General features: G+C 42.9%; 1 protein-coding gene and 1 long non-coding RNA gene across 5 annotated transcripts in view; one reads left to right on the top strand and one right to left on the bottom strand.

Annotated features, from left to right (window-relative positions):
- NCK2 (NCK adaptor protein 2) overlaps positions 1-11,349 on the top strand; it is a 149,713-nt gene extending 138,364 nt beyond the window's left edge. For all 4 annotated transcript variants that reach the window (XM_025462963.3, XM_025462951.3, XM_025462980.3 and 1 more), the window contains exon 6: positions 9,943-11,349. In XM_025462963.3, coding sequence (XP_025318748.1) covers positions 9,943-10,137 — 195 coding nt within the window. In that variant the 3' untranslated portion in view covers positions 10,138-11,349. The remainder of the gene's footprint in view (positions 1-9,942) is intronic.
- Positions 10,900-19,788, bottom strand: LOC125755939 (uncharacterized). The gene is made up of 2 exons (XR_007413544.1): positions 19,356-19,788; positions 10,900-12,704 (listed from the first exon to the last, which is right to left on the bottom strand). It is a non-coding gene; the product is annotated as an uncharacterized LOC125755939 (long non-coding RNA).
- Between the last annotated feature and the right edge of the window lie 2,032 nt (positions 19,789-21,820).

Here is a 21,820-nt window from a genome sequence, read left to right as displayed (position 1 = left end):
CATCCATCTCCATAACTTTCAGTTTCCCTAATTGGGATTGTATAACCACTAAGCACTACCCATTTCCCCCTTCCCCCAGCCCCTGGTGACTTTCTTCTGCTTTCTCTGTCTGTGAATCTGACTACTCTGAGAATCTTATATGGGTTCTTTTGTAGTCTATCTTATATCATGTAGCATAATGTCCTCAAGGTTCATTCATATTACAGCATGTGACAGGATGTCCTTCCTTTTTCAAAGCTGAAAGAGAGTCTGTTGTATGTATAGACTGTATTTTGCTTATCCATTCTTCTGTTGATGGATACTTGGGTTGCTTCCACCTTTTGGCCGTTGTGCGTAATGCTGCTGTGAATATAGTTGTGCAAATATCTTTTCGAGTCCCTGCCATCTGTTTTTTAGATGTATACCCAGAAGTGGATGCCTGGGTCAGATGGTAATCACTGGTTAATTTTGGGGGGACCTGCCATCAGTTTGCCACAGCGGCTGCACATAGCACATTCCTACCAGTGATGCACAGAGTCTCTCCACATCTACGCTGACAGTTGTTACTTTCTGTTTTTTGGGGGGTTTTGTTTTTCACGAAAACCATCCTAATGGGTGCGAAGTGACAGCTCACTGTGGTTTTGATTTGCATCAGCACGTAATCTCTTACTCTCAGCTTCACTGTTTGCTTGTCTGAGGATGTTTCATGTGGCACTATTACTAAGCAACTCCTCCCCATAGCCTCTGTAGCGTGGCAAGAGCCGGGTAGAGTAACAATATAGTTACCCCCGCAGAGTGTATAACACAGAAAGCAGTTATGAATTAGGTCCGCAGGTAGTAACTATGAGTGGAATTGTATGTGAACGGCCTGCTCACCCCCTTCTTCCTTACTGTATTGTTTCATTTTTTTAAGGGATTTTATTTTTATTTATTCATGAGAGACAGATAGAGGCAGAGACATAGGTAGAGGGAGAAGCAGGCTCCCTTTGGGGAGCCCGATGCAGCACTTGATCCCGGGACCTGGGATTACAACCTGAGCCGAAGGCAGACGCTCAACCACTGAGCCACCCAGGCATCCTTGTTTCACCTTTTTTGAAAGTTCCCACTAGATTATAGTCACTGGAAATATGACAGAAACAAATCTAACTAGTTCTGCAAGCAAATGGGAAAAGACACATGTAAAATTTTCCTTAGCCTCATGGAAGTAATTCTCAAAGTGTGGTTGTTGGACAAGCATCAGTGTCACCAGAACTTGCTAGAAATGCAGATTATCAGGCCTCTCCCCAGACCTGCTGAATCTGAGTCTCTGGGGTGGTGCCCTGCATCCTGAGTGTGAGCAAGGTCTCCCAGCAATTCAGATATTGAGATTTGGGAACCACTGAACTGTGGCATATAAAATTGGTTCCAGCCCTTTTGAACAGCACCATGTTTTATGGTAAGATTCTGAGTTGAATTACTATCATTTATTATTGATCATTTGCACTGGGCATGCCATGGCAGAAAGGTATTCTAAAGTCTAGTCTGTGAGGTATTTACATTTAACTTTAGGAAATGCATTTTGGAAGGCAGGGAGGCATAAACACACATGCACCTACCAATTTGGAAATGGACAGTAAACACTGTCATTTGAAGATTAATAGATGGGACTGTTCTGTGGTTGACAGGTGAGTTACGTAAAAAAGTTCATTTCAGAAAATAATAAGAATGATAATATTTGATGATGTCATATATGAATTGGCTTTAGGCCTGTGGAAGAAATAGTTCAAAGACACATATGTAGAAGAAGAGAAAATGCCAGTGAAGAGATCTGATGTAGAAACAAAGAGAATAGTATCAGCTGACAGCTAGTGGCCTAAGTATAGACAATGAGTCAATTTTGATTAAAAGAAGGCCATATTGGACAACTAGGGCAGGTGATCTAAGGATGATAAAACCAAGAAGCAGCATTTTTGAGATAAGAACAGAGAGAGTATTTATCAGTGGAATACAATTTGCCTCTGATCATTGGTTCTCAGAATTTTTTTTTTTTTTCTGGTAAAGGAACTACTTCTAGACAAAGAGCCCCTTCCTTAAGTAAAAAAAGAGAGACATTCATTTTACCAAACAAAAGGAAAGAATGATTCAGCTACTGACAAGAAACCAACAAGGTGACCTCTATTTGGAAGTAGAGGGAGTGTTAAATATATGCATAAATTGTATATGTTGGCAAATTGAATTTAAATAAAATATGTTTTTAAAAGAAAAATACATATGCATAAATAGTTGATGTTCAAAAACCTGCAAGACTGGAAATCCATCCAGTCTACCCGGGATGCTGGGCAAACCACACAAACGACATTTCTACTCTCCAAAGTGAAAGATAAGTAGAAGTTTGAAGAATCAGGAGTGCCTGGGAGCAAGGTCCCACCCTCTCCTGTTATTTCTTCCCAGCCATGTGCTTAGAAGAAAATCATATTAATACTTAAGCTATCAGGGATAGAAGAAGAAATAAAGGACATTACAGACTGTTCTCGGCATCCATTTTCCCCCATCAATGAGAAGATAGTGATTAAATCTTGAGGAAAGGAGAGAAATATTTGACCAAGTCATCTGTTTTTAAAAATGAAAAGGTGCTTTACAGCAGTATTTATAACAGTGGATCAAGTAGGTGAAGCTATAGAAATACTATCAGAGAGGGTGTTCTTTGATTTTCTCTTTTAAAAGTGTCACTTGTGAACAGAAATTGCAAAGATGTCAGAATTACCTAAAGGAATGAACAATGGAAGAGACGGTCCGAGTGGGAAATTCATAAGTTAGTACATTCATTGAACACCTACTCTGATCCCAGTGTGGACATGCAGGGTTAAATCAAGTTCTTATACTTAGAGGGATTACATTCAAATAGAAGATCTAAAACCTAAACAAAATGATGTGTTAGTAAAAGCCCTAAGAAAGGTTGATTGTCTGCCAATCTATTAATTGTCCTCCCATTCCACTTGGAAAATGACTTCCTTAAAAGGAGAAGGAGGAGTAGAATAAACAGGTTATCCCAATTGCTAATTCTTCATAATCTCCGGTTCAAAAGCTATGAGAATAGAAAAATCATTCCTTTAAGGAACAGAGAAAGAGAGTACAAGAAGTCATGGTCTCATGTTAGAAAATTTGAAAAGTTACACAGTGTTCAGTGAAGAGAAATGATACCAATAAGCATAGCCTTTGGAGAAGAAAAGGGAAGAAAATGTGGATAGTGGGAGGAAGCTCAGCAATAGGAATTGAAAGTAGATGTTTCAAAATGGAAGAGAAGCTTCAGGACTTAGTCTAGTTAGATTTAGAGCAGCCAGAGAAAGTTTAACAAATATGGTGACTGTGATAGCTTAAAAAAGATGTCTGCAAATTCTTTGATGCCCTTCTCAAAGGGTAGAGCCCAACTGCCTCCCCTTCAGGAGAGGCTTCACTTAATGACTCACTTCTATTGAGCAGAATGTGGTAGAAGTGATCTTAGGTGATTTCCAACACTGGATTGTGAAAGACATTCTGGCATTGCTCTCTCTTGGATCACTTGATCATGAGGGAGTCATCTGCCAGCTTTTGAAGACTCAGTAGCCCTGTGGAGAGGCCCATAAGACCAGGAACAGAGTGGTTCATGTGAATAAACCTGGTTCTTGGAAGCAATTCCTGAATCCCTAGTTGTGACTTCAGATGATGTCTTGACTACAACCCAACAGGAGCTGAGTGGTTTCAACTCAAGGCTTAAGGTACTCCCAAATTCCTGAACCACAGAACCTGCAATTATAAGTGTTTCTTGGCTAAATCACTGAATTTAGGGGTGATTTGTGACACAGCAGTAGACAAATAATGTATTTTTGGATAGAAAGAAAGGTGACAATAGAAGATGACAAAGTTCAAGAGACACAGTTTTACCATTGGTTGTTTAAAGAAAGAGCAAACAAGTAGCAAACATCATGTTGGTAATGTTTATTTTCCCTCTGCTGGAAATCAGGAGGAGACCTCAAAGACACTTGGTGGCACGTTGTTCGGTGTCCATCTATCAAGCGCTTATTACATATCAGATACATCTTTTCTACTACATATATAAAAATTAGATAGAAATGAGCCTCTTCCTTAAGGAGCTTGGAGCCTAGTAGGAGAGACAGTTGTAAACAAGTAGAGATGACAGCGTGACCACAAGTGGAGCAAAATGTGGTGCTTCTGCAATAGGAAGTAGACCTCTTCTAGTTAGTTTGGAAAGTTAAGTGTTCTCAAGAAATTCTAGTCAAAAGAAATCTTTTTAAAAATTGACAAGATGCTGATTGCTATCTTTATAAAGTTTCATAAAAGGAATTTAAGTAAAAGCCCTAAATGACAGTGTTTGCTTAATATCTTCCCAAAGATGTTGTACTCCTGACATTACTCTAGTTCATTAAACTGTTCCAGTCTCTTCCCAATTTCAGGAATTATCTGTGTTTTGTGGTTGAGAAAATTGAGACAGAAAACCATCAGGAAATCTGTCCAAGGTCACAACACTAGTTAGTAAAGGAACCAGAATATGAACCCATGAAGCCTGCTTCCAGAGCCCATAATACAGCCAGCTGTCCTGCTTCTCAGTAGTGTAACTGTAACAGAGACTTGGAGTCTGAACAAATGACAACTTGTCCAGTGTTACATGACCAATTTCCACTTCTGGTCATGGTGGACTAATTTCTCATAGACTAACACTTCTGCCAAAAACAGCTCAAAAAGCTGGTGAAACCTTGAAACAGTCAAAAGCAACCAAGAAGTAAGTAGTCTTTCAGGAACCTACAGTACTGGGGGCAAAAATTGGAGGTCAGAGCCACCAAGGAGGCAAGGCCTCAGAAGAAAATCCAGGCCTTTAGTATGGACTCCCCAAAGTCTACATACTAGACACAAAGGCAAACCTGAAATTTAAGATACCAAAGACAAGACCGAATTACCAAAAACAAAGGGGGGGTGGGGGAGGATAGAAACAGACTCACAGAAGCCCAGACTATAAATGTGTAAATGTGGTCTTTAAGATATATGGATTAGTAGGTTCAAGAAATTCAGCCAGATGAATTTGAGTAGAGAATTAGAAGCAATATAAAGGAACAAAAGTGAGAATTATAAGACTAAAAAATACAGTAACTGAAACAAAGAACTTGATGGGTTTAACTGTAAATTGAATGCAGCTAAAGAAAGGATTAGTAAATGGGAAGGTAGCCCAGAGGAATTAGAGATTTTAGGATACACACAAAAAAGGACAGAAAATACAGAAAGAGCATAAGAAGTTTTGCTATGGATTGAATGCATGTCTTGCCTCGTCCCCGGCCAATTCACATGCTGAGGCCCAGTACCCAATGTGATCATATTAGGTGGGTGCATGGGATTAGCCCTCATGAATGGGATTAGTGCCATTATAAAAGAGACCTTGGAGAGCTCTCTTGCCCCTTCTGTTTGAAGACACCATGAGAAGATTGTTCTCTATGAAGCAGGAAGCAGGCCTTCATCAGATACCAAATCCACCAGCTACTAGATCTAGACTTCCCCACCTCCAAAACTGTGAGAAGTAAATTTGTCTTTAAATCGCCCAGTTTATGCTGTTTGGTTATAGCAGGCTGAACTGAGATTTATAGGACCCAAGTGATTTAACATACATGGAAGTGGTGTCCCAAAAGAGTGGATGATGAGACGGAGAGGTCAGCAAGAGGGTAGAAGAGGTATTTGAAGTGATAAATGCTAGTGTCACATGACTAGTGGATTGCCAAGCCAAGTCTCCTATTTTCAAAGTTAGCACCTTTAAAACATTTTTTTATAGTGACATATACCCCACAGAAAATGTCTATTAAGAAGTACATGTTCAAGCAGGTCCAGGTCAGGAAATAGGACATTGCCGGTACTCTAGAAGCTACTGCCCACTCCCAGATTAGCCTCCTGATTGTACCACACCTCCCACTAAAGGTAATTGCTACCTCTAATTTTATGATAATCATTTTCTTGGTTATTTAAGCCTATGTGTGTATCCTTAAACAGTATATTTTAGCTTTGCTTGCTTTTGAATTCTATAAACGGTACCCTGCTGTAGCTATTCTTTTCTTCCTTCTTTTGGTCCATACTCTGTGGGATTTATTTAGTCCATGTTGATGCATCTGTGTCATTGTTTGAGGAAGTATATACCTCATCTGTTTATCCATTTTCCTGTTGGTGGATGTGAAGAATGTTTGCACTTCAGTGTCATTATAAATAATGCTTGGACATTCCTAAACCTGTACCCTAGGACACATGTGCATGCTTCTCTAGGGCACATCCCTGCAATGAAATTGCAGAGTTCTTAAGAATGCCATCTTCAACTTCTTTGTGATGCAAAAACAGTACTGGCTTGGACCCCCAGCAACCATGAAGAGTCCCCCAGGCCAGCACACTTTCCACCTTAGAATCACTGTGGCATACTGGCCTCCCAGTGAAGGACACTCAACAGACTTCAGCTCTGGGCCCCAGCATGGAAAGCTTATTAACTACCTCACATGGGCCTGTGTCTTCAGGTCAGTAACACTCTAAAACAAAAACCTGTGTGGAGAGAGAAGGGGGGGCTGGAGTCTCTTCAGGTCCTCTTTCTCAGTGTAGGTATTCAAACACAACCCCGTTAAGATTCTTTGACCAGCTTCAAGTTAGAGTGCAGTCATAGTATCAGCACACTGCTACTAGTCGAGGGGAGTGTGGAATGGTTCTTTTTCATCCGACTCCCTTAAGTCATTCCAGAAAATGGACAAGATGTGGATAAGGCTGGTGGCATCGCCTCCCCAAAGCATCTTCCCCTGGCTCATGCTCTTTCTCTGGAAGCAGAGTTGTTTTGGGTCTGGAGCTGCTCCATCTCTGTCAGACCCAGGGAACTGGCCCAATTTAAGGGAGGCAAAGAGATTCTGTCCACCAGCATCCTAGCTGTTCATTGAGGCAGTTCCACAGGGGAATGTCGAACAGGGCCAGATTCCTTAGGACAGAATCCGAAAGGCGCTCCACACCTGGAAGTGAGGGTGGCCACAGAGCTCTCTCCTTCAAGGGGCTACTTAGCCCATCAGTCATGTTCGTATCTTTTTCTCATGACTCCGAACATTTGAAAACACTGCTGGTAGTTGGCCCAGGTTTCGTTTCTGTTCTCAGACTTTATCAGCATCCCCTGGATGGCTCAATGAAACACAGATGGCCGGGGTTAAAACACAGATGGCTGGGCCCTACTCTAGAGTTTCTAATTCAGCAGGTCTGGGGCGAGGCCTGAGAATTTACTTTTTCTGACGAGTTCCCAGGTGATGCTGCTGCTGGTACTGGTCTTGGGAGCACATCTTGAGAACCACTGGTCTAGCTCATCTTCAGGCTTCACTTAGTACTTGTTAGTGATAACACGTACCCACATTTTAGTATATAGATTGGAAAATCTACTCAGGATGAATCGAGAATTCCCCAAGCATTCAGCATTCCTGCTTGACATAAACTTGGTTCGTTCTACATCCTTAACTTTTAAGGTTTCTGCTTAAGAGCCCATGAAATTAAAAATTACCTTCTCCACTGCATTGCTGCTACCGCTGTAACACACAAATACACATGGTGCACCATGATGTTAAATTAAGGAGCTTAAATTAAAAGCACATTTCCCTGTTCAGAAAGTCATCTTTTGATCATTTGGCTTAATTAAAATTGGGTATATCATGTACTTACCCTGACTCACATACTACCTCCACTATGATGCTTAATCTGTGAATTGATTAAAGTCTCTATAAAACTAGCACAGTGCCTGGCTTGTGCTAAACTAGAACAGTGAGATCAGATCGCCTTCTGTCTTTATCTAAAAGGCACAAGCTTCTAGCATAGAATTTATGTATTTATAAAATGTAATAGAAGCTTGAAACTAAACACTGTTTTAAGGAAAACCTGAAGCCCTCAGGAGAGAGTTGAATGTTCATAACTTCTATGTACGATTACACATGGTTGAGGTGTCCTCATGCACTAGGACCAGTAACTGTTGTGACAGCAACAGTGATGCCAGTGCTCTAGGCCTTGCTTCTGTGTGGAGGACCTGTCAAGCAGTACCTGTTTAACCTGGTTCTTTTTTCAGAGCCATACACAGCAACCAACTTGGATAATAATATGGAGGATCCCAAGGTTAGGTTATATCCATCTTGTTCAGTCCTGTGAAAACAGTCATGATTTGAGAATTGAGCAGTCACATGATTACTTAAAATTACCCAAAATGATGTTTTGTGCTGTTTAGAACATTATGTTATTAGGGCAGGTCATCTGTGACATTAGGGTTTGTGATGATGTGTTTCTGAGAAGTCTAGTGGAGGAAATAATTTTAAGTTCCATGTCCTCCTCCCCACCCCTTGACCCTCTTGTGGCCATGATTCTGAAAATCATATGTAGCCTGAGGTTGAATCAGAGATCAATCTTTCTGTGTCTCCCTGAAAGTTCATCCCACCAGCGCTTCCAGGGTCTCCTCCAGGGCATCAGGTCCTGGGGTTAGCATGGATATAAGATGGAGGCTTTTCCCTCAAAGATTTGGTTCTCTTTGGTCTGTTTGGGACAGAGGGATACATAAATACAAACTGAATACAGTTGTCTCTTAGTTGTCTCTTGATTCTTGCATGGCAGCAATGACTGGTGGGTGAGCCCCACAGTGCTTTTACAGAGTTAAATGTCCTCAGATTCCCATTTCCCTGGGATGTCATTGGTTTTATGGAATTTTTACTTGTTTTATGAGATTTGCACACTTTGGATTAAATGTTTGTAAAGTCAGCCTATAGACAGTGGCTGAAATCCTTGTTAATTTTGTACCCATGGGCAGGACGCAAAGCTGGATGGGTCCTCAGCAGCAGGAAGTTGCTGGATGTTGAGAAGTGCTGAACCTGCTTTATGAATTCAGTTAAGAACTGTAGTGGGCTCCCACCATCTGTACAGCTGTCTGTGGAATATAGCAGTGGAGAGGATGTGGTCTGGCTGGCCTAATGCATAGTGAAGGGATAGGACATACGTGTAAAGTATTTTTACAGAGCAGTTACTAGACTACACTCTGCTCCTGCCACTGGAAGCTGTTAGCCTCATGCAATATGGCAAGCCAGGGAGGGGAAGAACTTATCTTGATTGAAAGAGAGGATGAGGTGGCTTCTTCAGGTGGAAAACCTTTCAGCTGAGCCTTGCAGGAATGGTCATCCAAGGTGAGGGGCAAGATGGTTCAAAGAACAACAGGAACAGGAGTGAGAATGGAACTGGAGGTGGGACACACTTTCTGTCTCATTGATTAGAACTGTCAGGCAGGGGCCTGGTGGCACACCCTGAAGAGCCACTGCGTGCGGTTGGCTTTTCTTCTGGAGCCACTGAGTGGGGCCAGCCTCCTTCCACTTCCGCATCAACTCTGCTGGCTCGTCAGTGCCTCAGAAGGAGCAGGACCAATTTTAATAAAAATAATGATATTAAAGTTTATTCAAATATAAGTAGGCATGGACGTAATCACAAATTCAAACACTTCTCAACAGAATCTGTGCTTAAACCATGGTTCAGCTGCCCCCCCTGGGATATTTCAAACCATGCTTAACATGCAGCCAGAGTTTTCAACTGCTCTTAAAGTATTTATTTTTAAATAGCTTAGAGTTAGGAAATTTTTGATGGCTTCATTTCTAATAGAACAAGGGAAATTTCTAGCTGCTGCCTATATGCAAATCACTTTTTTAAAACTACCAGTTGATCAGGAGTAGGTTGGGAAATTTAAAACTTTAAGTTTCTTCAGCATCAGGTTAACACCAGTATCCTACATGCCGTGGAGTCCCCAGTGTTCGAATAACTAAGATACATGGGGCACAGAAGCTGTCCTAAGCAAGAGGCAATTTTTCTTGGATGCAGGACACGCGGAGCCTGGGGCGGCCTCGGGCGAGTGTGCGCGTCCGTGCACTTCCCCGCGTGCCCTGCGCGGCCCTGCTGACTCGTGTTCTCTCTCCTCCCCAGCCCAGTGACTTCTCCGTGTCTCTGAAAGCATCAGGGAAGAACAAACATTTCAAGGTGCAGCTCGTGGACAATGTCTACTGCATCGGGCAGCGGCGGTTTCACACCATGGACGAGTTGGTGGAACACTACAAAAAGGCGCCCATCTTCACCAGTGAGCACGGGGAGAAGCTCTACCTCGTCCGAGCGCTGCAGTGACGGCCCCGGCCCCTGCCGCCTGCGGGCCTCGGTGCCACACTCGCTCCCCGGAGCCGGAGCCGGAGCCACGATCCGGGAGGAAGCCGCGCTCAGCTGGGCCCCGGGCCCTCCTGCAGCGGCCTCGCTGCCACCGACCGGCGCCTCGTCGGTCCTTGGCTTCCTTTGCCTCGTTGACCTGGGCGTCGGGGCGGTCTGTTTGCCGCGCGCCTCCCCTTTGCCAGGCCGGGCCCTGACACCCACTTTCCGGCCCGCCCCCCACTCCCGCCCGGGCTTAGAGAACGGCAGGTGGAAGAGGGGAGGTTGGTTCACTTCATTCCTGCTCCTCCGCTGAGAACAGCCTTAGCCTGTTCACATGGTTCGTGCAGACACAACCCCTCGTTAAAAAGGTTAAAAAGACATCGGGCACAGCTTGAACGCACTGCGGCTGCCGTGGTCAACTAAGAACTCCAGGACCGCTCAGAAAGCGGGGGCGGGAGCTCTGCAGAGGCCCCCGGCCCTGGGCCTGGCAGCCGCGCTCTGTGCCCTCTGCCCTCACCTGGCTCCCAGACTGTCCAGGGAGTGGACGCGCCTGCTGGTAGCAGCACCGGCACCACCAGATGAGAGAGTAGTGGGGAAAGTCCAGTGCCTTCGGGGCTATGCTTGCAATAAAAGGATTTCCTTGAAAGTCAGTCTGCAGAAGCGAGACCCGTGACTCAGAAAGACAGACGTTGTGGTCATTTACCCCCAGATGTGCCATCCGCATAGTGCTTTTTCCTCTCGCCCTTTGGCTTGTTTCAATTTCACAATTATGTATTTAATTCTCAAAGTAATATGTATCCGTAGCCATTTGTTGACACTAATACAGATGATTAAGGAAAACAGCTGATCTTTGGGGAAGGGGAGCTACCGTACACTTTACACACACACACGCAGCCACACCATATATATATATATATATTATACATATATAATATATATATTATATATATTATTTGCTTTACAGGGAATTTTTCAGGGTTTACAAGAGAATATGTGATTGGTAGCAAGAGACACACAGAATGTTTATGAAGAAACTGCATTTTCTTTTTTCTTTACATTTGAACTTCTTTATAGTTTAAATATTACAGTCTTGAGATGGCACATTCCTACAACTGAAGAAGGGGTCTTGAGACCTCCTAAACTTGCATACTCAGTTTTTTGGATATTGTAATAAAAAAAAAAGTATTATGACAAGACTATGTGTGTATTTATCTTTGGGAAAACTCAGACTCCCTTACGGGAGACTAATTGCTCTAGCATTTACTGGACACTCAGTGCCTACGGGGAAACAATTTTTAGAGAGGAGCTTAACAAATTTATTATTTGCGTGTTTTCTTTTTCTACCACCACGTATTTTGTATACTGAAATAATAAATTTTAATTAGTGAAACTCCAAGAGAAAGCAGAATCTCAAGCTTGGTCGTAACGTTACTCTTTGGACATTATTTGTTCAAAAGTGTTGTACTAAACTTTTGTCAGTCACACTGCTCAGCACCAGCTTTTCTCTCTTCACCTATGTCTTAACTTTCATTTGCTCGATTGGTAAGTGAACCTCAAACAGTGGCAACATGCCAGGCACTGGAAACGAAGTCACATCACGGGATTTGTGCTTTCGTGGGCCCGTGACAGGGAATGTATATTTAGTGCCCCACATATGCCTGACACAGCGTGCTCACTTACTCCTCATCACAACCCCGTGAGGTGGTCCTGTTCTCATGCCCCTTATATAGATGGAGAAAATGAGGCACAAAATAAATGCACAAGTTCATGTGGCTGGTACATGTGTGGTAGGGCCGGGTTGTGAACCCAGAGAGCCGACTTTGGTGCCGCCCCCTCCCAGCACCAGCCCACAGGGGCCTCCAGGAGAAAGAAGATATTTGGTGATTGTTTGCACTTAACCTACCATTCCTGTTCTGAGTTCATGGTATCTCTTTGTTGCCTTTGATACAAATTAGAAGTCTGGGGCCTGGTACCTGGACTTGGGATACCCAGTTACATCAGACTATATATCCAGGTGAGTGACGTGGATCATTACTTTAGACAAAGCACATCTATTCTATACCTTCTCCCTCGAAATTACAAGGCCTTCTGACATTTTCAGATTGTTACTGTTGTGTGTTCCATTTTGACTTCATGTTAGAATCCCTCTAAATAATGAGTGTCTGGATAGCTGAAAGACTTGGATTTACACATAGCAATTAAGAAGGAAACAAGTGATTAAAGGACACAATTTTGGCTTCAGCAACTTCTCTAAGGATTATAGTTAAAACTGACCGTCATTCCCGATCTTGTCCCAAACCACCATGGGAAGTCCTCCAGCTGCGTGGGGCAGATCAGGATTTGTATTTATAAAAGTTCCAGCATCCAGTGGAGGGTGAATTGACAGCCCCCAGTATGAGCCTCTTGACAGTAGGGAAGGCAGTCAAGGCAGGGTCTCACGGGGTTTGGAGTGTGGACCGCAGATGCTCCGTCCAGGTGGCCCTTCTGCCATAACCTTCCTACGTGTCCGAGATTTCCTGGGCAGATCTCATCTTGCCATTCCCTTGCCCCTGCACAGATAGCAAAGGACAATAAAGGTCAGTCATTTTATAGTTGTGTGACTCTGCTCATTTGTTTGCATTAAATGTGCCTTCATTTTTCAGAAACAGCCCTGCTGAGTTATGGCCCTGAACTACCAAGCCCGCACATGTGACGTGTGCCAGATGCTATTAAATCATGTTTCTCAGGAGCTAAAACTGGCCATGTTTTCTCCCAAAGTGCATCACAAATTATAGTCTTAAATTATAATTAGACTCTTTAGGTCTACTGAAACTCTTGACATTTCCAAACAAAGTATTTTCGGTGCCAGTACAATTTTGTCTTTGGTTTCTATATGTGAAGTGGTTTATAAACTCCTTTTCTACCGTTTCCACCACCCGATACCAGAATGCCAAATTAATTTTAGACCAAAGTTTAAAACTATGAGAGCATAGAAAAGCTTGAAAGTATTCTTCTGAAATAAAACTTTTCAGCAAATACAGGTCTCATCTTGGCCACTTTCTCACTAGAACTCAGCCAAAGGTGTGTGATTCATGTAATTACCATTTGTGTAGTTTCAGGCCTGACACCTTTCAGGGGTACTGTCACCCCCCCTCCCCCGCCCCGAAGCAGTATCCTTCTTCCAGACTTGGGAGCTGCTGCCAAAGCCAAGTGTGGTAGGAGCGCCTGGTTATCCTCATTAGCTCTGTCCCTTCAAGAGAATTAGCCAGCTTCTCGGAGTGTATTTGTCTACAGGCAAACGGGGCTCATCGCCATTTTTGAGATTCATAGGACTTTATGAGGATTCTCTGGGGTGGAGCACTTGACCAACTTTGTAGGGCATGCTACACAATGCTAATCGGTGCTGGTCAGGCCAACTGGATGTCACATAATCTACTTAACATGTTTCCTCATCTGTTGGAACTCTGATGCCCCCACCAGCCACAGGCTTCCTCTTGAGGGCCCCACTGCAGAGGTCTGGCTCCATGTGGTCTGGACTGGAGATGTCCGTGCCAACCCAGCCCCACTTTTTAGAACTTAGACTCTTCAAGTATGCAAGGACGTGTGTTCCAAGAAACTCCTCATTCTAAATATGTGACCTATCTTTCATTAGAAGCCCAGGCCCCAAACCATACTTGACCATACTGAGCACCATACTCCCCTTACATTCTTACCTCAGGTAGTTGACAAATTTGCATCCCTAAAAAAAAAAATCCTCCCTTGAGGAGCAAACATCTTTGTCTTCTTAGCAGGAGTGGGGGGCGGGGGGGAGCAGGACAGAACACCCTCCATGTTTCTTATGTTTCTTAGCCTGAGCCGACAACGTAAGTAAGAGCCATTGAGTACCGGGCAAATGTTGCATAGGCCAATGTCCAGAAAACCTCTGCCTCCTGTCTTAGCTCAAGCTGCTATAACAAAATGCTATAAACCAAATGTCTCATAAACAACAGATTTATTTTTCACAGTTCTGGAGACTGGAGGTCATAGATTGGGGCGCCAGTGTGATCTGGCGAGAGCCAGATTCTGACGAGAGCCCTTTTCCAGGTTGCAGACATCTGACCCACCATGTTGTCTCCTCAAATGGTAGAGAGAGAGCCAGCTGTCTCACTGGCCTCTTCTCATAAGGGGGATAGTTCCATTTGTGAGGAGAGTACCACCCTCGTCACCTAATTCCCTCCCAAAGGCCTCGCCTCCAAATGCTATCACACTGTGGATTAAATGTTAACATGAATTTAGGGGCAGTGCAAACATCAATCCTTAAAGACGACATTAAGGTATCCCGACTGCTCTGAGGAAACTGGCCATTGCTGTTCTAAATACAGCTCACTCAGACCTAGAGGGCTTATCGTTCCAACCATTCAGAAATGTCCTTTCATGCAGTTATTCAACCATCAGATTCCAATTTGAAGGGAGCAAGGGGCAGGCATCTGCATTTTTAACATGCTCCATGGAGATTCTGATGTAGATGGTTTGGGGCCTACACTTTGGATACTGTTCTAGTCTACTTGAAACCTTTGGAAAAACCACCTGCTCCCACCTCCTTGTGCTCACGTTATTGACAACACACACCTTCTATAGCACGTCCTTTTTTTGGATCATATAGAGAGAAATGTCAGACCTTGAATGACTAGAGTGGTCCTTTTTTAAGGAATAATCTTTCTTCGCCTCAACCTCCATGTAGGTTTCTCATATCACAGCTCCTAGCCATGCAAGCTAACTGGACTCACTGCATCCTTGGAGGATCCTGTTACTTGACAGTAAGTTATTACTGAAGATGGATGAGGCTGACAGCTGGTACAGAAGCTCACTTTGACAGATTTTTAAAATGCATGCCTCCTCCCCAGGGAGTGGGCATTTGGCCAACTCTTCAGCTTGGGGACCAGGTTCTGCAGCCAAAGTGAGGAACCAGAGGACTCAAGATTTGTACTCTAGCTCCTGCTGATGGATGAGGGCATGTGGCTTTCCAAGAATAGGTCATGGCCTGGGGAAACTGCAAGTCCAAAGAGGCAGTGGTCTGATTTTCATGGGCATCAAACCCTTTTGGCATCTGTCCTGGAAGTAAGCCTGCCCCTCTCCAGCGGTGTGACCACCAAAGTTTGGAGACCTCTGTACCTTCATGGCCTCAGAAACCTGGCACAGGGCTGCACTTTGTACACAGCCATTTAAGGATGATATTATAGTTGTCAGACATTATTATACATGTAGATAAGGTGAACTGCTTTGCATAATACTATAACATAGCTAGAACCTTTGAACAGCTTGTTAAATGATCTTAATGAAAAGGAGGAAATCGATTAATATGCCAAGTTATTTTCTAAACGAAGCCTACTACTGTAACCCTAGATTCCAGGCCACATCAGCTTGTAGAACCACAGAGGCACCGTATTCAAATGATTTCTACCTCGAACTCCCATCTAGTCACAGATGGGAGTCAGATGCCAGGGGTATTCATTTCTACAAAGACAAGCAGTTCCTTTCCAGTGGTGTGAATAGTAAAGAGTAATAAAAAGGAATGACCTCACAGCTAGAATTCAATTCCACAAGGACAGGGATATTTGCCTCGCTACCTAGTGTAACCAGAATAGCCCACTGCTTGGCACATAGTAGGTACTCAAGTATTTGTTTAATGGCACTGAATGAATCAACCTAAGAGAAAAGAACAATGTGCTTTGCAACCTTTCATGTCTAATAACGCCTTCCTGTTGCCTGTGGAAAAGAATGGTTGCTTGGCTGGATATCGTTCACAAGTCACAATTTTTTCTTCCAAAATTCTAAATGAAGCTCTGTCACTTTGTGGGATTTAGTTAAGCCAGTTTTACTTCATCCATGATAGGAACATCCCCTCCTCACCGATATCTCTTGTTCCTGCCCTTCTGGTGTAGCCCCACCTCACTCAACCCCACAGCATCTGCTTCCTCTGTAAGGTCGTCATCTGCCCCTAGTACACCACGTGCTATTCTCAACCACCAAGAATTTGGTCTGTTTTCTCACAGCACCTGCTATACTAAATGGCAATTTCTGCCCACTATCTTCACCTAATGTCATCACTCAACCATCTCTCTTCCTGAACCTCTGCTTCCATCTTAGCACCCAAGTGTTCAGCAGCTCCCTCCTGTCCAACAGAGATGATGAAATCCAGACTAGACTGCTGACATACTCCCACTCCCCTTCCAGCCTCAGCTCCTCAGTGCTTCCCCACCACTGCTCCTAACTCCACATGGAACCCAGGCACGCATGTCTCCCTGAGTCCACTCACTTGTCAGGAGGCCATTTTGGTAAATGAGTAACTTCCTCTGTCCATCAGACCCCACTGTTTCAGCCCTTTCCCCATTCCTTCTACCCTGCCGCCTCCCCTCCTTGAGACCTACAGCATTTATCCGGGTCTGGGGCCATCGTGGTTTTCCTGGTTGTTATACTTGTTGTGCTGGCTGTTGCTGGCCAAACTCTCTGGCATCCGTATCTTTTTCTCTCCCCTCAGACTATCAACAACTCAGTTTAGGTTGAACCACGTGAAATTGCCTCTTTTTCCAGGTCAAAACTGACTGAATAGTAGCAATTCCATATAGTTCAACCTAAAAACTCTTCTCAAAGTGCTTAATACTATGTTCCGTATACATAGTAGATGCTTAACAAATATTTGTTGGTTGATTAACAACAGAAAAAGAGACCCTATAAGGGTAAATAACATCCTTCTTTCTAGTTTAATAAGAATTAAACCACCTTAAAACACTAGAAGGAAGCCTTGACGTAATCAAACGTTAGCTATAAAGAGTATATTCTAAGACCCAGTGGTATTTTGATTTATCCTGAGTTTGCACATGTAAACCACAGAAGGAAACCTGTGTTTCTCAGGCTCTTGTGTCTCCCTGTCTGAAAAAGGTCATATGGTGTCTGAAATTGAGTCAGGGTCTCATTCGGTAGAACTGTTGTTTCTTATTTTCTTATCTGTCTAATCTACCATAGAATTTCTGGAAAATACCTTAAATTGGACACCAAATGTGCCCTGTGACCTATTGTGACTTTTTAAAAAATTGTGGTAAAATACACATAACAAAATTTACTATCTTGGAGCACCTGGATGGCTCAGTTGTTTAAGTGTCTAGCTTGATTTGGGCTCAGATTGTGCTCTCATGGATCATGAGATCCAGCCCCACATTGGGCTCTATGCTCGGTAGAGATTCACTCTTTCCTTCCTCCCCCTTGCTTGCACGTGCGTGCTGTCTCTTTGACTCTCTAAAATAAATAAATAAATCTTTGGGCTGGGTGCCTGGCTGGCTCAGTCAACTAAGTGTCTGCCTTTGGCTCGAGTCATGATCCTGAAGTCCTGGGATTGAGCCCCACGTTGTCGGGCTCCCTGCTCAGTGGGGAGTCTGTTTTTCCCACCCCCTGTTCATGCGATCACGCACTTTCTCTGTCTCTCAAATGGATAAATAAAATCTTTTAAAAAATAAACCTTTTTTAAAAAAAATTACTATCTTTATAAATTTTAATTGTACAGTCAGTGGCATTGAGTACATTCACATTGTTGTGTAACCATAACCACCATCCATCTCCAGAATTCTTTCATCTTCTGAAACTGAAACTCTGTCCCCATTGAGCCCCATTCCCTCTCCGCTCCGCCTCTGACAACCATCATTCTACTTTCTAACTCTATGAATTTGATTAATCTGGATATCTCCTATAAGTAGAATCATACAGCATCTGTCTTTTTGCTGATAGCTTATTTTACTTAGCATAATGTCCTTAAGGTTTATTCATATGGTAGCCTGTATCAGAATTTCCTTCCTTTTTTAAGGCTGAATAATATTCCATTGTGTGTATATGCTATATTTTATGCATTCATCTGTCAGTGGACATTTAGGTTGCTTCCACCTTTGGCTATTTTGAATAATGCTATGAACATGGACATACACATATCTCTTTAAGTCTCTGCTATTAATTCTTTTGGATGCATACTAAGAAGTTGAACTCCTGGATCATATGATAATTCTATTTTCTCTTTATTTATTTATTTATTTACTCATGAGAGAGAGGTAGAGACACAGGCAGAGGGAGAAGCAGCCTCCCCATGGGGAGTCCGATTCGGGACTCGATCCCAGGACCCCTGGATCATGACCTGAGCCAAAGGCAGACAGTCACCCACTGAGCCACCCAGGTGCTCAGGTAATTCTACTTTCAATTTTTAGGGAAACCACCATAATGGCTGCACCACTTTATATCCGCACCAACAATGCACAAGACTTTCTATTTGTCTACATTCTCGCTAACAGTTGCTGTTTTTGGTTTTTCAATAGTAGCCATACTAATGGGTATGATTACTGTGACATTTTTGTAAAGATTAGAGGAAAATGTCACATCATTATAGCTCAGTTTCACGTTCATAACTGCATGTGTAAGCTTAAACTTGAGTGTCTGCATCCTCAGACCCACACATCTTCTGGCACTAACAAATACATTCAACTTACTTTATACTATTTTGAAAGGTTAATTTTTATGTATCTTATTTTTTTAAGTATTTTTTAAATTTATTTATTCAGAGAGAGAGAGAGACTGAAAGGCAGAGACACAGGCAGAGGGAGAAGCGGGCTCCATGCAAGGAGCCTGACACGGGACTCAATCCTGGGTCTCCAGGATCAGACCCTGGGCTGCAGGCAGCGCTAAACCGCTGCAGGGGCGCCCTGTATCTTAATTCATAGGTGCAATGCAGAGAGTACAGTTTACCCTAATTTTGAAAAAAAAAAAAAAAAAGAAATCTAAAAGCAAGAGATTGTGAGACTGGAGATTAGTCTTAAAAGGAAATTGATTCTAGAAAATAATTAACATTTAAAATCAGCCAAGTTAGCAATAAAGAATGCAATCCTGTTCCAACAGTTACCACTCCCCTTTTGCCTATGACTTTAATAAACGAATTGAATCCCTCAGGGTGGAGACAGGCAACCCAACCCACCTGGTATAGTTGGATTCAAAATAGCTCTGTCTCTGTACCTCTTAGACACCCATCCTCTTCCATTCATATATGTAGCTCTTGGTCCAACCAATGAGTGCATGTTGGTCCCTCTGGTAGCTTGTTTACGTGCTAGTACAAAGCTGATGGTGTGGGAAAGGGGACATGCAGAAGTGGGAGGGACAGGAGAGCAAAAGAGAACTGAGCAATGACAGAAGGAACAAGACTCTGTTGTTACCTGGAAGGAAGAGGGAACAGTGGACACAGATGGCTTGTGGATTTGGTGATCACATAGTGATGGGATGTCTGTCCAATGGCTTCTGTCTCCCCACGAAGTATGAGGCCATCAGTGTAAGATTTTTTGTGTCCTCAAAAAATGGTGTTTGAATCTGTAGGAAAGAGTATCTGAAAGGAAGTTACTTGAGTTTAAAAAAACAAAATACGGTTACCAAACCCTGGTTCTTAAGTTAAGAATTTTAATTTAAGTTTCTTAATTCAGTCTACAAATTTTGTTTTATTTATTAACCGAACACGAAGCAATCCCTTTGAATTAGTTTGATTAATGTGTCTGTCCATATTAACATGAAGTTAAACTCCTTTAAGCATTTTATTTTTTTTCCTTTAAGCATTTTAAATTGCATTTATATGTCCATTAATTCAATTTCCTGTTTAAGGACTTCAATGATCTAATTAATAAACAAACCTTTCCAAGTACTTAAGTAATCCTTGGAAATCTAATAAATTCAGATTACAAACACAGTGAATCTTAAGCTCTCTTAAATGTTCCGTTGCTGTTTGTACATGTACTGAGAGTCCAACCTAAATTCAGAAGTCTAAATTCATTTAGACTTTTTAAATTAATAGGCCAAATTCTCTTAAATTTTATAAATACATAAGTTACCAAATACACACAGATTTTCTTACATCAAAAATGTCAATGCTGTAGCTTCATCCCAGCAAACATTTCTAGAATGTAAAGAAATATTTACCTACGAAAGCAGGGACACCTGGGTGGCTCAGTGTTTGAGTGTCTGCCTTTGGCTCAGGTCATGATCCCGGGGTCCTAGGATCGAGTTCTGCATCAGGCTCCCTGCAGGGAACCTGCTTCTCTCTCTGTGTCTCTGCTCCTCTCTGTGTCTCTCATGAATAAATAAGTAAAATCTTTTGAAAACAACAAACAAACAAACAAAAAATAGCAAACATAGCCGTCCCCAATGATGTTGGCCAAAATTTCCTAAGAGGTTTCTGGGATTACCTTCTCAGCTGAAGGGATTTTTTATGATCAGAGAGGTCCCAGCCCAGACAGTGATGGAATTCTTATTGTGACCCTCAGGGGAGGGGGGTGTGGGCTTTGCCTGTGGTTGTGTCATCCCCTTCCCGTAGATGGTCCCCAGCCTAACCTGCTGCTGTTTCCCTCTGCAGGAAGGGAATTGCTTCCATTCTGTCAGATGCAGCTAATCTCTGTAGTGAGAGTCCCCATTCTAGAAGGGATTCTTGTCAAATACGTACTTCTTCTAGGGCCATAACTCTTAGAATAGACATCTAGCCCCTAATTGAGTCTCTAATGGCTTTGTCTGGCTCTAAGATCACTCCAGGGATGGAGGCAAGGCCATCAGTTGATAGAGATGCCTAAGGAGGGATCCCTGGGTGGCGCAGCGGTTTGGCGCCTGCCTTCGGCCCAGGGCGCGATCCTGGAGACCCGGGATCGAGTCCCACGTCGGGCTCCCGGTGCATGGAGCCTGCTTCTCCCTCTGGCTCTCTCTCTCTCTCTGTCTCTCAGTCTTTCATGAATAAATAAATAAATAAAATCTTTAAAAAAAAAAAAAAAAAAAAGAGATGCCTAAGGAGACTGAGGGATTAGGGTTCGAGGAGAGAAGAAGTGCTGAGGAATAGCTTTCAAAGAGCACAAGGGTTTTATTGACCTTACACACTTGGACCCCACCAGATGGTGAGCACTGGAGGCAGACAAATGCCACTCCTGAGCACTGACTCTGTCCACTGTTTTCTTCTATGTAACAAGAAGTGGTTTTATTTGTTTGAGGCTCACAGATGTTTTAGCACCTGTTTATTCCAGGCTTAAACACTGTTGTAAAAGCACAGTTGCACTCAGGTCACTTCTCAGGTGTTGATTGGTGTTCACTCCATTATAAAGAAAACCAAACAAAATTGTAGTGGAGGCTTTATAGTGACTTATACGAGAGAAGCTGTACAGAATTCCCATCAGCAGACCCGTTCTCAAAGGAAAAGCATGGGCCTAACTCCAAAGACTGGTGAATGAATGCCCATCTATCTGTTGTAAGCCACAATAACTTGTTCAAGGTGTAGGTGTCATTTTTTTGGCCTGCCCAATTTTAACTTAATATTTTTACTAAACGCTTTCTTACTTAAATTACTGATTGCCAGAACAAATGACATTGGATAAAATATCTTCTCCTATAGTTATAAAGCAAAGCAAAACCACATGATCTACACTGGATAAAGGGGAGAGTAAAGAGAAATTGATGAAGGAAGAAAGACCCCTACGCATCCATAGACTCAGAGGTCTATGTGATATTGAAAGATTAAGTAACCAAATTGGAAGGATAATCAGTTGTGGTTGCCAAATAGGACTTGTCAATTGCAGTGAATGATTAAGAAGGAGAGGAAGGAAACATCACCGAAGAGAAGAAAGTCAAGATTCATCTGGATCACCTTGGCCAATTC

Source organism: Canis lupus, chromosome 10 (assembly GCF_003254725.2).
Source record: "Canis lupus dingo isolate Sandy chromosome 10, ASM325472v2, whole genome shotgun sequence".
NCBI lineage: Eukaryota > Metazoa > Chordata > Mammalia > Carnivora > Canidae > Canis > Canis lupus.
This window is presented reverse-complemented; position numbering and strand designations above follow the sequence as displayed.